The sequence below is a fragment of the Centruroides vittatus genome, unplaced genomic scaffold, assembly GCF_030686945.1.
Source record: "Centruroides vittatus isolate TY-2023 unplaced genomic scaffold, ASM3068694v2 contig_359, whole genome shotgun sequence".
Lineage (NCBI taxonomy): Eukaryota > Metazoa > Arthropoda > Arachnida > Scorpiones > Buthidae > Centruroides > Centruroides vittatus.
In genome coordinates, this window is record NW_027122182.1 from 1,717,398 (window position 1) to 1,735,244 (window position 17,847).

The following is a 17,847-nucleotide window of genomic DNA, read 5'->3' on the forward strand; positions in this document are numbered from 1 at the left end:
GTGTTTTCATTAATAAACATGAGAGACCGACGTAGTAAACAACGCTTCGAATTTTTAAGGGCGCAAAGCAAACATTCAGAAAATAAAGCTGGTGTTATCGCGAATTTATCTCGTTTCCTATGGCTACCCAAGCTTCTAATTCACTTTCTAGAGTCATTAGAATGATACAAAATAGGAGAATGGCGAATCTACACTCTAACAATACAAAAAAAATCGAAGATTCGCATATTTGATTAAGTCATCCGACTGGGAGGAGAGCGGAAAAAAAAGTATGACACACGCGAGGAGGGAGGAAAAGTTTTAAAACAAAGAGAATCGAACGTTGGTGTTCCTACCTGCCCAATCCATTTCTAAAGGTGGATTCCAGCAAGCCATTGTTAGGATCATTATTTTGGTAGAAAACGAAGTAGGCTATCGCATCACGCATCTAAAGCAGTTAACACATGAAAACATAATGCGAGATGCTTCCCAGCTTAGAGAAAACTTGACCTTGGAGTGGAAAAACTGGGCTTTTCTGTACACAATGGGACGGTGGCGGTTAATTCAGCAACACATAGTCCGCATGCCGATCTCTTAAACAGTATTATTCGCTATGGTGGAAGAAACGGTGGTAACTGTTTGTCTATCATTAACACAAAGTGATGATTCATTGCTAGAGACCCACATCCAGTACATTTCATTGGCATCCGACCGCCTCATTGTAAGGGAACAGTCTATACTCGTCTATTACTAGCACCGCACGGGACCAAAATGGAATCGTCTCCGGAAGACGACCATCACCGTTGACCTCCGACATCGGAGGACATCTTTTATTTTTCAAAACGCCTGTGTTCTACTGGCGCCCCCCATTTCCGGTGTACGGCGGCCATTTCCTCTACTTTCCTCCCCCCTTCTTTTATCGCTTTTCATTTGGTACACACGCTGCAATTAGCGAAATAACAACGTATTTAACTTCCAACGGTCTGTGTTTATTTAATTTCATTCGAGCGGCTGAGAAACCGAAAAGTTTATTTGTCATAATTTTTAGTAATATGTTTCTCCTTTCGTCCAACAGATGGCTTTACTATGGGAAAAGCGCATTTTACGGCCGTCCACAGACCAATCCTTTGTTACTGTAGAAGTGACGGGAACACTTTACTTTTTTTTTTTACCCACATATGTTTTAAGAATTAATGCGTGCGAAGAAAGGAGAATTAACGAATATTGTCCTTTATGGGCGTTTTTTATTGCCCTAGACGACTTTATCCTAATATTGTTTCAAAATCGCGCATCACGTAAGCAACAGCTGTCTAATAAAACGGACACGAGGCAGGTGCTACCAACCATCACCTGCATTCCCAGTCACGCCATCGAGGTAGAAAATAAAAAAAATCCAGTAGCGTCTAGTTAACTACACACGCTAAGAGTTTACCTTAAATCCACTTCTAGGACATTCTTGCCAACGACCCAATGACCCGAGAGAAGATGGTCCTCCGCTCGAATCTTTCCAAGTAGCAGCGTGAGTGCCAAAGAGGACGTCTTATCAACTTTTCCATTGGATAATTTATAGCCGTCTGCCATTTTAACCTCCAGATAACCGACTTTTTACATAATGGTAACAACTTAATACAAGGTAATTAATTTGCGTTTAGCGTGCGCCAATTGGTATTGTTAGAGAATGGCTGGAGAAATCACAAAAAAATGACTCACGGGAATATTTAGAGAGGAGACAAAAATAAGCAAATTTTGTGGTTACGAGTCAGTGACGTGAGACGACTAAAGGTGAATGAACTGCTGTCTTCCTGTACTAAACCCATCAATGTAGGCCAGAGAATAGTAACTACTCTATTGTCTGTTTAATATCAGAAAAAATGAGACGCTATTAAAACTATATAGTTCTCCCCCCTCCTACGTTCGAGTGCACAATTCGACACAACGCAGTGAACACGACGAGGGGCGAGTCCGCTGTTTTGAAGATTTATCACATAGTAGCAGCTGTTCGGGAGGAAACACTCATACATATATATATAACAGGTCTTCCTCCGACTTTGTTATACGCCGGTGAAAGTTAGCACATCTTCACACTAAACTCGTGTACTAAAAATATAATATAACGACTGATAATTTCCAATTCTTTGAATTCTATACACGACAATCGCATTATTCCTCCCTTGATTCTAAATGGAGAAGTGATGAAGGCCGTAGTGTCGAGCTGGATAGAATGTTTGCTATCTCGAATGGTGACTCACAAAGACGTTTTGAATAATTTAACTTAATCGACACAATGAAAGATGGTTTAACATTTTTTTTTTTTTTTTAACTGACATCGTGTGGAGGATGGAAGCGTGTTAAACATGGATGCCCGGGGCATCTAAATGCGAGATTCTACAATAGCTCAGGAATTCGAAGGACGTCGGAGTAGGTATGAGGGATAATACGATATGCATACATAACAGGGTATACTATCTTATTACTTAAAATCACGAAGACGAACCAACCTTGGCTCATTTTCTGGTGACGTCTCCAAGATATCCGATGGTATCCAGATAAAGAGCGATACACATCGGATTATTATAAAAATGATATCAAATTTACGAAGGTCGTATTGCGAAGAATAGAACTCTTATGATAAAACGAAATGTAAATATATCCCTCGGATATATTCTACTCGTACATGTTTTTTATTGGCAATAATCTATATAAAACGCTTCCCTTCGATACGTTTATTATTTTGGGATTTTTATAAAGTTTAAATGGCAGGATATCCCATATTGCAGAATATATTTGCACATCCTCCGCGACGGGGGGAGGAAAAAAATACCTGTTCGAAGTAAAAATTCGGACTATTTTAAAACCTTCGATACATCCAGCGGAGTAATATTGCCTAAAGTAAACACGCAAATCTCTCAATAAAGGAGTTTGATATTTAACTGACGAAAATAATGATAATGTATCTTTGACCTACATCTGTTGATTTCCGTTTTGTCTTTAATGATTTTCGGCTGAATTAGACAATGACATTAGATCTAAATCAGCAATTCGGAAGAAATAGGTCTAACTTTTATAGGCCCGGTTAGGATAGAATAAAACCCTCCTATTTTTAAAATAAATTTAAACCTGCGTGCCACCATTTTTTTTTTGCCGTTTTATTAGCATTACCATCCTTAATAAGGCACTTGATCTTTATTAAAAAGCTACATTAAAACTAGTTAATTGGCGTGCATTCAGTAAAGGGGGAGAAGCGAGTCATTCTAGAAATGACTATTTTAGTTAATTAATTCATCCGAGGTTATAGTAGTTTAATAAGATGCGCTGACGAGTTTCAGGTAAGATTGCATGTAGACAAAAGATAATTATGCTATCGGCTTCCGTCGTTATTTACATACATGGATTTAAATGAGACAAAAAGACAGGAGAAAAAATTTGCAACGGTTACTCAACTTGCTTACATCCTGTTTGTTTCCTAACTTAGTTTTGTATGCCGTGTATGTTGCGATGTTTTTAACATTATAACAAACCTAAACGAGCAGAGGCGACAAGGAGGGGGAAAAAAAACAAGATGGGAAGACGTTACCGTGTCAGTTGATCGGCGGCGACGACGACTGATGGGTTAGCTTTTAAACAGCGATTCTTTTACTAATAACCAAAGCAAACGACTACTCACGGTTATAAAAAGAAGATCTCCTTAAAGTTCCTGTCCGACGTAGTCTGGGTTTATCCATAACGAAGCTCTATTCACGTCCATCAGTGGGAAAAAAAGCACAATAACCAACACGTTAAGACAACCAACGCTGTATGGCGCGACTTGCTAGATGGACTAACCAACCAGCCTGGTAACCACGTGGTACAGGTCACGTGACGGAACTAGTGAGGAATTTGCGGGAAAACAAACACGGTGGCGGTTAAAGTTCGCCGGGATTTCAAGTGTTTTAATACGTTAAATTTCGCTTACATCGTCACTCTGATTAATTTATGATTATGGATACGTAATTCCCGTATAACGAAGTTTACGTTACGCTGCAGATTCGTCAGTTTGAGGGGGCTAAAACCGAAAGCCGCGTAACTTCGAGTGGAGGTACCAAATCCAGTTTCAATGGTCGCAAAAGTAAGAAAAACGGATGAACCGATTGATAGGCAAATGGGGCAGAACTATTAACGATTCCACGAATGAACGTTGACTTTAACCTTGAAAAAGTTCGCTCGCTGCCGAAACTTTACCTTCACGTTTATCCCAGGGCGACCACGTTTTATATTCGTATCGATTCGAGAAGAGTGACTTTTCCTTTGACCTCCTTTTTCGATTTGCTGTCACTGCACTTGACTGAATAAGTTTCTCGAGGATGTTATTACATTAATAAACCTGGAAAACGTCTGGTAAAAAGATAAAGAACAGCCGAGATCTCATCAGTTATAACAATTTCCAAGTCAGGTGCGGGTTATAATCCGCTACAGGCGCGCGAGATCTAGACTGGGGCTACTCTTTCTAACAATGTAACACGCTATTGTTCTACGGATAAATATTTAATACCAATTATATGTGATATCAACGTAATTATCTTAATGGATCATTATCCCATTTCATTTGACAATGAACGATCGTTCTGTTACGACCCGATATTTGGGGGATTAGAGAGACATTTTACATTTGTTTTTCCTAGTCAAAATAAATAATGGATAAAGGGCAGAATAATCTTGACAAATTAACATTAAAAAAAAAAAAAAAAAGCGTATGACAGGAAATTTAGGGAAAGGATGGAGGTTTAAAAACCGTTTCACCCTTCTTTCTAAAGGTTAAGCCTATATTTTGACATGGATCCAGTTAAATTTGGTTAAAAGGTTTAATTCTAGCGCTTAAAATAACCTATTGCAAAAAATCTATTGTGACTGAAACGACAAGGAAATGGATCATAAGATAAACACATTTTTGATTAATTAAGTTTTTAATAAGGATAATTATCTTGATTTATGCAATTGGGTTAATATTCTTGATGAAAACGGAGCCTGTAATTTATCACATCTTCGTACTCTGAGGAGGAGGCACTGATTCTTTTTTTAAAAAATTTAAATCATAGTTTAAAAACTATATCGACTCTCCTAGATATAGTTCAGAGTTCCATATAAGTGAACTAAAAATTCTGATGTCTGTATTCAGCATCGTGACGAACTTTTAAGCCGATGTCAGGTTAACTAGTACCTCTTACCTGCAGCTAAATTAACTGCAAAGGTAACTTTTATGGCAATATTTAACTGCGAGAACGTGTATTTTAACAAGTTATATATATATATTTTGATTGTTTAATATCCTATCGTTCTCTGTAATCACATTCATCAACTTTTTATCAGTTACTTTATCGCGAATTCCGAAACAAAATAGCATTTTAGATGGAGGAGGCGGAGATGAAGAAGGAGAGAAAGGATTTAAAACAGAAAAATCTATTTTTCTACAATTACAGCACGGTTAAAGTTGTGATGTTCTTTTTCTTCTCTGAACTCTTAGCACCTGTCTTTCGCAGATGTTTTTCCAGTTTAGATTGTTGTTTTTGGCCTTCAGTAAATGGATCTGTCTCTGATAAAATTTCAGCTGATATAACATTTTATAAACTGCACTTAAAAAATATATATATATAAAGGAAAAATTATACATAATCAGATCTAAAGTCTTATTCGTAATGTTAGTACTTTTATGGAGATTAGAGCTGAAATATGCTCTAATAATTAAACTAAACAATAATCTGCTCTATTTCGTAGCGAAATTTGTAAGCATAACTCGTTAATTTTTTTTTTGTTTCTAAAATTCTTCCTTTCGTTACTCCATTATCTAAGCCACGGTTAATTATCTTCTACCACTTACTTGCTCTGATTACGACTCTCCAATAGTATCGAAATTATTAAAGGATAAATCTTGATATATTTTATAATCTAATCTAAAAAACTTTTTCCTCATTCCTTTCATTCTATTCTTTCCATTCAACTCTCAGTTTGAGAAGAAATTTATTTCTTGTCTGCTCGCCAAAAATCCAAAAAGAAGGTGATAAGCCGTTTCAATACAATGAGAATAACTTTCTTATCAGACAATCAAAAACTTTTTTTTAATATTGACTCTACTGATTTAGTTATATCACTTAACAGAATCTATGCTGTTTAAGTGCAGCACGGTGCACCATAAGTTTCTATCTAAACAGCATTTATGCTGTTTAGATACCTTTCAGAAACGTTTATGCTTTATACCTTTATACCTATCCTTTATACCTTATACCTTTATACCTATCCTTTATACCTTATACCTTTATACCTATGCTTTATGCTTTCAGAAACGTTTATGCTTTATACCTTTATACCTATCCTTTATACCTTATACCTTTATACCTATGCTTTATGCTTTCAGAAACGTTTATGCTTTATACCTTTATACCTATCCTTTATACCTTATACCTTTATACCTATGCTTTATGCTTTCAGAAACGTTTATGCTTTATACCTTTATACCTATCCTTTATACCTTATACCTTTATACCTATGCTTTATGCTTTCAGAAACGTTTATGCTTTATACCTTTATACCTATGCTTTATACCTTATACCTTTATAAAGCTATAAACGTTTCTGAAAGGTATCTAAACAGCATAAATGCTGTTTAGATACCTTTCAGAAGCTTCAACTTAGCAAAGAATAATGGATACAAACTGACAATTCATCACTTTAGTCTCCCTCGTATCGTTCTCAACACTTTCATAAATCGATAAACATTCGTTAACATCATCCCATTACTTATAAAACCTATTTATACATTTGTTTATTATTCCAAATATGTTTCGTGTGACATTTGCGATTTTTTTCCCTCTTCAAATCCAATATCCCCAAGCTCTGAAAGCGGGCCAAATATTTAAATTTAAAAAAAATATATATACAGGCTACAACCATAAAATTAATTATGCAAGAAAAATCCGCGTATATCTACTATTCTCTCGCGTACGTATTAAAATTAATAATAACGAAGTAAAACTTAACAAATAATTCACTTTCGCATAAATAATTCATCAACAACGGAAGCGGGATTGCATATTAATCAGAGAAATTATGAAAATATAATTTATCACTTAATTACACCTCTGAAAATACAGAAGGAAAAATTAAAACTCGAGCAACAACAAAACTGAATATTAAAGGTTGTCACACTTAGCTATATACGAGCTTACGACTGATAATCACCTGCTGTAGCTGCTAAATTTTAAAAAATTCATATCAACTTCCCATCCCAAAATATCTGAATATTAATAGGGTAATTGATAGGTTTCAAGCTGATACTTATTCTGAACTTGTTTTATTGCTTTCCTCTTGAACTTGATCATCTCGGGTTAAGTCTCCGAAACAGACTTTCCTCTTTGAATAAAATTATTTGAACTTCGAACTTTGATCGTACCACACGCTCCCGAAATTCCGTTTTTCTTCATAGAAAAACTGCACAGACTATTTCACTTAATTGCTTATTCCGAATTCTCATACGTACCACGCAACATTAGCTACAAATTTTCTAAATATCCGTAACTTTTCTTAGAAATATAAAAGCAAATCTAGCGTAAATAACAGCTGTCCTTTTCTAAATTAAGCAAACATTTCTGCCTCTTGATCTGAAACTAAATTTCTAATCATAGACTAAAGATAGGGAGAGAGAGAGAGAGAGAGACTACTCGAAAGGGGGTTATAAAATATAAGGAGAATCCATCGATAAATAGTAATTACCGTTTATGTCCATAAATCTAAAAAAAATCCAGGTATGTATTTTTAATAATAAATATAACAAGATAAGTACTATCTATAAATTTTTATTATCGATAACATTTTAGTCGAAGATTGTAAATTTTATGAGGTAAATCATTACAAAGATAATTTAGATTCTACAGCGTGCGGCAGTGATTCGAGATGAACTTTTTCTTTCAAAATGTCAGGAGAGAGATGGATCATCGGTGTACCATTTCCTATTTTTTTTTACATGTTAAATTACACTTTTCTCAGAAAACTTGTGTAAAAAATTCGACCGAATTAATATTTTATAAGATGTACTTAAATATAAATGAATATTCTGAGATAATGTGTATTTTTTTTATTATTATTAAAGGTTTAAAAAAAAAGAAAACGATCAATACGGCAAAAGATAGGCCCTAGCTCGCTTGTGGAATCGAAAGTCAATGACATTTCTTTCATAAGATGACTGAATTTCCTATCTCGTTTCGCCAGTTTAAATAACTATTTCTAGGTGATGCGATTGCCAATGGTAAGATTGATGCATTCGTGACGAGTATATTGCAAAATATCCTTTACGTCTTATAATGGTCTCGATTTTGTCACATCTTTGTCGTCATCAATCTTCTCTAGGGGTATTTTAAAGGGTAACTACTAACAATGATTAAGAGAATAAAAAATAAGAACAAAAAAAATCCAGTCACGTTAATTCCACTTCTAGCAGCAAAATGTAGGTGACAACCGGGGGAGAATTAATCCTATTCTTCTCCAGTTTATTACATTTAAATAGGCAATGTACACTAATCACGTGCTTATATATATATTTTAAATCAGGATTTAATGACAGAACTGATTTAAAACATGATTCCGATCAATAGATCATCGTGTTTTCTCCCTCTCATAAAAATCCCTCTCTCCGAGAAATTATTATTGACAGGAAGCCCGTCTAATGATCGACATCATAAATTTTAAACATCCTCTTGATAATTGTATATCATTCTTATCGGTTACCTGCAATCTCCAAAGATGTCATGCCCTCTAGAGATGAAGTAACGAAGGATAAACTTACCTAAAAAAGAAGGAAAAAAAAGAAAAATCATAAGTAAAAATTCCAGCACACATCACTAAATATAAATCTAAACACATAAATAACTTAATATTATAAAATTATATTAATAAAGTGAGATGGAGAGAGTGAAAATAAGATAAAAAACCTGTCTACTGAAAGGCCTCAATGTTATTTATTGTTAGATAGCATGGAATTCAATCTTGACCATAGTTCCCTCCTACGAAATGGAAGAAGGGAGGGGAGGAAACAGAAAAAAAAGAAGATACAGGTGTGTAAATCTCTATACGTGTTACAAACCAGCTGCTCGGATACATTATCCACCTGGTTATTCAATACGAAAGAACTCGAAATGTTTCTTTAATAACCACGTCATTTACATTTTGGTGAGATTACGTGATGGAATACTTGACCATTGATCGAGTGTGGAGACAATATTTACTAAAGAAATATTTTAAAAAATAACCTATTTAAAACTAATATATCACTTACGCCAGTAGTTCTGTATTCTTAGCGATTCCCATGGGAAATGACACATCGAACGGAACTAAAGAAAAAATGTTCACAGTCGCGTTTCCTTTATCGTCGGAACTCTCCACACGACGGTGACGTAAACGGACTTAATTACACCACCAAACCGATATTCTCATCGCCATTGGTCGTTGGTATATTAATAAAATATTCAAGAGGGCAACCGAAAAGGAGTTTTAAGTGAATTCTCTGACGTATTATTGAAAGAGAAATTTGACGTCATTAAAATTAATTTACGTGACGTCTAAATGCCATATTAGTATTATCGAGAGAGTTAAACCAGGGGGGAGAGGGAGAAAGACGTAACGCAATTATGTTTTTTTCGCTATTTTAAATCACCGACGGTTTAAACTAACGCGAGAAACTAAAGAATTCTCCCCGACATTTGCAACTTTCTTAGAATTCCCTACCGGTAATAGAAGTAAGGCGAGACATTCTCCAATTTATTTACAATTTGTCCGATGTATCTTCCTAGTAGAAACTCTTTTATCATTTTCTAACTTATCTAGAAAGGAAAACAAAAGATCCGATAGCGTCAAACAATGGTGTGTGTGCACACACACACACACACACACGTCCACGTGATTTTTACCGGTACTGCGCAATGAGTAATTACTAGTCGGTCACGAAGGGAATCAAACAAGCGAATTCTTACGGTAACAATCATCACACGAAACACTTTATCGGATTCGAGCAGAAAATCGGAACCTAAAAGGAAAAAAAAAATCTGAAAAGCCACGATTACTTGCAGATGTTTCTATAAAGGTCAACGATCTCCTCTTTCTCATAGATTATTATTATTAAACCGTGCGATTATTATATAGATGCAGATGTAATTAGGGTGGGAGTTAGGTAGAAAGTAATTGTAAACGAACTTCTCTACTAAATTCTATTGGACAATCTTTCTTCCTTTCGTCGTTGTCAAGCTATTGACAAAGAACTGTTGTATCCGTGCAGTAACCGTTAAGATAGGTTCGGACAGTTCAAGACAGATGTCATCTCAATTTACAGTAAAGCTAGGGAGAAAACTGGGAAAGACTCGAGACGTTATATATATTAAAAAAATAATAATAATAATAATAATTACTACTCAATTATATAAAGGGGGTGTCCTTCAACTTTCTCCGCGTAATTACTTTAGTAATTAGACGTAGCAATCATAATAATAATTATTTTTTAAAGTTTGTTCTATTAAATTTAAAGTAAAATTCGTCAACGTATTCTAAAAACTAGTCCCAAGCCAGACACGTGTATGATAAGCTATATAAAGGTGAGTCAAGTCTTCACGATACGTACGAAGGACACGAAGCATATGGTTAACAAATTTTGCAATATGGCGACAGTAAAACCCCTGTAAAACATTTTTAGACTCTAAATAAACATTATAAAAGGCTATAGAGCAGTATAAAGAATCTGAAGGCTCGCTTAGTTACATAAAAATCATTAGATAAACTACGTTTCGTGTTTATAATTTCTGACATTTATCTAATTTATAAAGCGATAATATTCTATAATTAACTAAAACTGCGCTTTTCTTTTTTATAAATAAAGCGATAAAATTCAGAAGAGAGTCGAAAGAAAATTACTAAATATCGTCTTAATCTTAACTTTATATCATAACTGTCATTTGTATAATAAAAAAAATTAATGGATACTAAACAAACATATATCATAATTTTAACTAGCTAAGCTGGGATGTTATATGTAATCATAGATGAATAGATAAAGGTTAGCTTGTGTGATTCAACTTCCCAATTTAAAAATAAATAAATAATAATATCAGAAATGTAAACAGTGAGTAAGATCAATTTTCTTATTCATTGGAATAATGGGAAATTTTATTAGTAAATTATATTTTTTTCCACACAAATTTGATATAAATTACTATGAAATTATACAAATGTTATCGAGTTACTTATCTTTCCATTCATTCAATTTGAGTAAGATTCTACTTCTGTCATAAACAAAATAATAGTCCTTATATAAATATATATAAACTACTACTCAATTTATAGAAAGTTTGCTCTAAAACTATTATTTTTACAGACATTTCCCACTTCTTCGCTGTTTTTCAAGTATTTTTTTTTTCTTTTTTTTAATGGTAAGATATTTAATATCTGTTTATAAGAATTTTCCAACAAAATAAAAATAATCTGTCAAAGGCTATAAACTTTCTTAACTTCTAAGAAAAATCTTTTTTTATTTATTATTATTATTTTTTTTTTTTAAGTAGAAAAATCTACTTTCAGAAAACAGGAAGATCATTTTAAAAATGTAAAATTAAGAAAAGAAAATTACATAAAGTGTAAAGGAGAGAGCGAATAATATTTTCTAAATGATTAAACCTGCATATAAACAATATTTATTATAGAAATTTTTAATAATGTTAAAGTAAAAAACAAAATGCAAGAAGTTTAATAATAAAAGCATATATCATTACGGTTATTAGTGTCACTTTAGTCTATATTTGTTTCTTTTCATTAATATATATCACTTATAGACTTTTTTTTTCCTCTAGAAGTGCATTAAAAATTCTATGCAAGTTCTATAGTTATGAATCACATTATGCAATCCAGTTTTTTATTGTTATTCCTATTTATACATGTTCAGAAATCTATTGGTTTAGTGTCCAACTTGAGTTTAACCTATTTATCAAAGACCTAATGACACTATTTTTTTTTTTACAGAAAGAACAAGTTAGAAAGATGAGTTTAAACACGCAATCAGAAAAAATGCCTTCTTTTTTCTGGATTTTTTTTTCCAATTCTCTCTTAACAGCTGCAAGCCATAAGCGATAAGGATATGAAAGACATCATCCTTTAAACACGAATTTTTCTTTTTTATTTACTCAGAAATTTTTTGAAAAACTGACATTTTGTAAAGTACATTTCACAGTCTTACATTTTACAATTTATTCTTTCAGTAAAATTAAATTATCAATCCTTAAAACAATAATTATATAAGAGGAATACTCTAATGAAATTCTTGGAGAAATTAAAACGTGTAAGAGAGTTTAGAAAAACCTTCGAAATGACGTCAAGAAAATTGGAAACTCGTTAATTAAAAACTTCATTCAATTAAGTATTTTGAAGACACGATCAATTCCTAATGATATTTTCTGCTGAATCGAACCATTAACAGTTAAGGATAGACGAAACTAATTAACCTGGCAATTACTAAAACAGTAAGTAGCTCATTTCTTCCCGCTAAGAAGTAATTCTAACAACTGAAGCGAAATTTAGGGATGTAGTACTGACACTACAGGCCATACTGCCTTCGCAGCAGTAATGCTGTCAGTGAAGGGAAATTTATGAATGACCCACTCTTGGCACGGCCATTAACAATGGTTCCATGTCAGGGGAAAAGTTCTTGTTTTTTTTTAAAGTTTATCTTTAAAAAACAAATACGAAGATGGGGATGTAAGGTTATACTTTGCCACAGACAAAGTACAAAAGTCATAAAATTAACTATGTTATATATTATGGTTTTTAATGCGTTTTATTGTAAGTGAACTACGGAATTAAAATTACCAAGTGTTTAAAAGGCGAGGGACCACCTACCAATTTCAAAAATAAATTTAATTCCGTGTAAAATATTTTTCTTAGATGGAGAATTTATGATGTTTAGTAAAGATTCTATGTTGTGTGTCGATGGGAATTTTTAATTAATTAAAGAAACTTTTCAGTGGCAAAATGAACTAATATTACTAATTTCATCGAAAGACTATCATAATAATTAACCAGATATACCTACGATTAATATATTTCATTTTATCTTTGTTGAAATTTCGTTTATATCGCTATTTTTAGACTAACTGATAATGTTTTTGTTTAGATGTTATACTGAGAAAATGGCTTGTGTCAACAAGTATAAATTGCTGTAATCTATTCAAAAAAATAAACAAACAAAAGAAATTTGGCTTAATATTTCATACGATTAATGTCAAACAAAACACTGTTACTAGAATTAAACGAAATATTGAAATAAGTCATTTTAATTCCACTGAAATCAATTTACTTTAAAAATTTAAAGTAGTAAAGAACTATTATATATATATAGATAATAACATTTTAAATTACAGTTACAAGTAGCGCTATTAAATGTAAGAGAGATAAAATTACAGAAAAGAATCGATTGTCAAGGTTATCGAATTATATGCAAACAAAATATACAATTTTAAAGTTAATCTTTTCAAGAGCACAAGCACAAAAATTCTCATTCAATAAATTTGCTATTCAATTCGTAAAATTAACCATTAAAAATCTTTAAAAGATAATTAAAATTTTCTACAAGCCACTTAATTCCAGACTTTTATTAAAAATGAAGAATGCACGCACCATTTCTTACAATAAAATAAATATTTTTAGGTAATAAATTTACGTTTCAAGGCCGTGACGAGTAATATATATGTGACATAACTCAAGTTTTGAATAAAATTTGTTTTTTTTTTTTTTCTTCTCAAGTACGCAATTTCACAGAATAATCTTTGATAATGATTCAAAGCCAAACCTTAATCCCATTTCCTTATACAATATTTACCTTTTGTAGCTTGTTGTTTCCTCTAAAAATAAAAGGATTTTGTGTTTTAAAGCAAAAAAAGAAAATAATTCCAGATAAAGATATAGGCTAATTCTATAATCTCTGACAATTGTTTAACAGATCTTCGTATTCACCTGTTCTTTCATAGTGTGTGAAGGATGATAAAAATATACATTTATAAAGTTTATGTATATATAGGCTAATGCAAACCAGACTACAAAGTAAATAGGTCAAGGAACATATGTTGAACCAGGATGTAATAATTGTATTCGAGATTATTTAGCTAAACCCGATATGTATTGTATGTACATCATCTATAAGCATGTAAGAGGCAGATGTGTTGAATGGTTAAACAATAAAGGAGGCAAGAAGTCAGTGAACGACGTTCGATCATTGCCACTCATCGGCTGGGCTCTTAAAGTGGTTTGGTGGCTGCGAAAGAAAACAAACTATCTCCAAGTTCAAATAAATCAGCTGGAAAAATAATATCATCATCTACATAATTTACAAAAATGTAATTTATGTAAATCGATATGATCGTAGTACAGTCGTGGATGGGAGTTGGGGAGGGAGAGGCAAAAATACGATACGAAATGAACCGATGAATGTCTTAACAAAGGTAAAATAATTTGTTACGTCTGTAGCCTGAAGAAAACCGAGATGTCAAGGTTGGATTGTCATTCAGGAAATGATGGCCGGTGTAGAAAGTGCTGCCATCTTGGGATTATTTTATAAATCAAACAAATCTTTAATTTGCTACGAAGTCTTAGAATATCTCGCTGATTTATAATCATAATTTAAATTTTTCAGCGGAGCTTTTATCTCTAAGACAGTCCCGTTATTTATGGCGGATGAAGCTACAAAAAAAGACTTCGTGACGATTTCAACACGCTCGCCATCGAAGGAGGGTGGACATAAGTCATGACCTCGCCGTACACGAACTTAATTATCTGTGACTAATGCAGCCTAAATTGAAAAATTCAACCGCTAGTTATAAACACGCTAGCAAACTTTTTAAATATCCGATACATTTTAGGGGCTCGTGAATCATTGGTTTATAAGAAAAGCCACGTCTTGCCAATTATACCGACCATTTTTGGAGGGTTTTTTTAGTGCCATGGCCGTTTTGGCAGAACATCAGGATTACTTTGATTATAATACAGATATATAGAAGTATTCTTATCCAAAATTTCTGCGATCTTGCAATCGGTTTGCGGTGTAAGCGAGAGTAAGACTCGGATTCTAGCATGTTAATAATAGTGATAAATGTGCCGTTAAGAAGACCAAAATCGAGGAACATGAATCACTGGCAAACCAAGAGAACAAAGTGATGGAAAAAACAACTGACAGCTTTTTTTATATATATATTCAGAGCATAAAATGCAGAAGAATCGACTTCAAAAACTACTTTTATTGTGTCAAATTTGACAAGATGAAGGGTTTCAAAAATAAAAAAAGAGAGAGAGATAATGTAGAAGATGCATTAGTTATAATGTAGATGAATAATTTCCAGTTTTGTTCCTTTTTTTTTCTTAACTCATCCGCCAACGTTGTGCCACAATTACATGACAAACCATTCCTGGAAGAGAATGAATGATCAATTGCTCATTTCTGGTTAAATGAAGTTGATAATTTACATCCTCCATTATTAATTGCTCACTCGAGCATAAAATATGTTTTAACATATAAGAACTACGCTAATCTTATAACAGGGACAGAAAATATTCGAAGTTTATGGATCATAAACTGCGACAAAATATAATCGTTCGTTCTACCTAAAGAAAAAAAAAAAACATGTCTAAATCATTTGACAGAAAGCTTTTTTGGCACCCAGCACTAGAAATGTATAGGGAGGAGAAAAGCTTCCTCTACAAAGAGTGCCACGGCTACTTTAGGCAAGAAAAGGTCAGTTGGAGGATGGGAACTCTCTGCTCTGAGCTACTGAAAGTAATACAACAATGATAAGGAGTGCTTAGTGTTTCCTACGATGTCTTCTTAGCTCTTAAAGGGCCTCTTATCACGTGATAAGCAATTAGTTTTATCATCGTCTTGTTTAAAATCGATCGTACTATTAGCGTTTTCGAACGAATTAAATTAACAGAATTTAAAACGTGTGATATTTACTAGAAAGAAAAATGATGACACGGCGAACTCAATGTAACCGTATTTACAAACAGAATGTGTCTGACTCACAACGACAGTCATTGCATTTGCTATAAATAGTAAGTGAAAGACGAGTCCGTGCTGTCTCCGGATGCAGCAAGATTGGAACAATCTAATGAAGTCACTGATGAAACAAGAAGAGTTCAAAAGCCACTCGAGTTTACCATCTTTAAACCATTTAAAACACACAAACATATTATTTAGTCTTTTATTGAGAGACGTTAAGTGCGACACGAATATCAAGGGCAACCTTTCGCACCTATGAAAGTAACGTGGGCAGAATTTCAAGGTCTTTACTATTTTCAGATGTGAAAAGATTTCATCTGAATATCAATTCGACCTTTTAAAAATGCAGCAGGTGTGGTTTTCCCGGTAACAATCAAACTGTAACCATTGTTTTTTCTCTCCTGTAGTAATCTATCAAAACAATTTTAAGCCAAGTAAAACATGTTGATACTTTCAAATATTTTTAAAATGGCTGTCAAAATATTAAATATTGATATAATAAAAATTCAAAACTGTAAAGAACGATCGTTATTTATATTTTTATTTCCTAGTATAAAAATATTCCTTTGCATGATGCTTTACATATGTATCCATAAATCGAGTTTGCAACATATTTTATATATGAACTCTGCTCTCTAATACTCAAAAAGGAATGCAAAGTTATATATATATTTTTTCTTTATTATTGATAATGCAAGTAAATATTTCTTATATTAATTTTTTAAAAAATTTTTATCTCGTCGATTGTGCAATAATTTAATTCAAAATATTAACAGAGTCTTTGTTTGTTTTCTCATTCTCGTTAAATACAATGATGCAAGAATGATTTTTCTTTTTCTTGTTTTTTTACCAGTCATAAAGCATTGGTATATTTGAGAAAAACAAATGCATTAAGTAAAATTTCTGATTAAAGATTGTTTTTAGTTGTTTTATTTTTACTTAAAACAACAACAAAAAAAATCCATAAAAGTAATTCGATTTTTATGCGCGAATTTCATTCTTCTGAGCGAACAAAGAATTTTAAAAATTCATAAAGTCCGGACACGAAATCGGTTAATGGATTTGTTTCAAAACTATTGAATTAAAACATGCATTTACGCTCCGAAACGTGATAAAGGTCGCCAATTATGTCAAGAAACATTCTATCAAAATTCAAACTAAACACGGAGAAGAAAACAATGACGCAACCCTATTGATTTTTCCCTATATATCATGTACTGGTGTATTTATTTCTGTACAGGTTCACGTTTTAAAACAGTAGAGAAATGTAAAAAAATACACTGCATACGCAATTGACCGTCAAACCGTAATCAACACGTAAAATCTATACAAAATACATTTATTCTTTCTTACACTATGAATTTTTAACGCTAAAAGGAAAATAATATTAAGGAACTAGACAGCATTTAACAATTTCAATTACATAGATCTCAACTCATACATCCCAATATAGAATTAAGTAAAAGTTTCCTCATAATCATAGTTTTCCTTTTATTATCTATTATATATAAATGTACGGATACGAAGAGTGGATTTATGTCCTATCTAACAGCACAAACCTGTCTATTCTAAATCGTTTATATTCTTTTAATACTAGAAAGAAGTTACAAATATCGACAATAATAGAAACATGACTCAAGTTCCAAAAGTGAAGATCCTGATCCTGTTAAAGCTGTTATATTTAAAAGCAAAAGTCAAACGGAACAAGATAACGTGTGTATTAAAAAATAAATAAAAAAATAGAAGTGTTGCTAAGATATAAAAAGTAATAAAAAAAAACAAAATTACGATTTTTCTTTTCAAAATTACAAATCGATATTATAA

General features: G+C 32.6%; 1 protein-coding gene across 6 annotated transcripts in view; it reads right to left on the minus strand.

The window, feature by feature from the left end:
* Window positions 1-17,847, minus strand: part of LOC136974913 (SLIT-ROBO Rho GTPase-activating protein 1-like) — a 36,216-nt gene that overhangs the window by 14,874 nt on the left and 3,495 nt on the right. Inside the window, exons 1-2 of one of the 6 annotated variants that reach the window (XM_067269908.1) lie at window positions 9,971-10,018; window positions 8,730-8,787 (exon numbers count right to left, since the gene is read on the minus strand). The exons of 2 other annotated variants lie outside the window; for them this stretch is intronic. In XM_067269908.1, the coding sequence (XP_067126009.1) occupies window positions 8,730-8,787; window positions 9,971-9,982 (70 nt within the window). In that variant the 5' untranslated portion in view covers window positions 9,983-10,018. Of the gene's footprint in view, window positions 1-335; window positions 3,603-3,643; window positions 5,311-8,729; window positions 8,788-9,970; window positions 10,019-17,847 lie in introns of those variants that run through there. 3 more of the 6 variants (XM_067269912.1, XM_067269910.1, XM_067269911.1) reach the window with 3 other exon arrangements.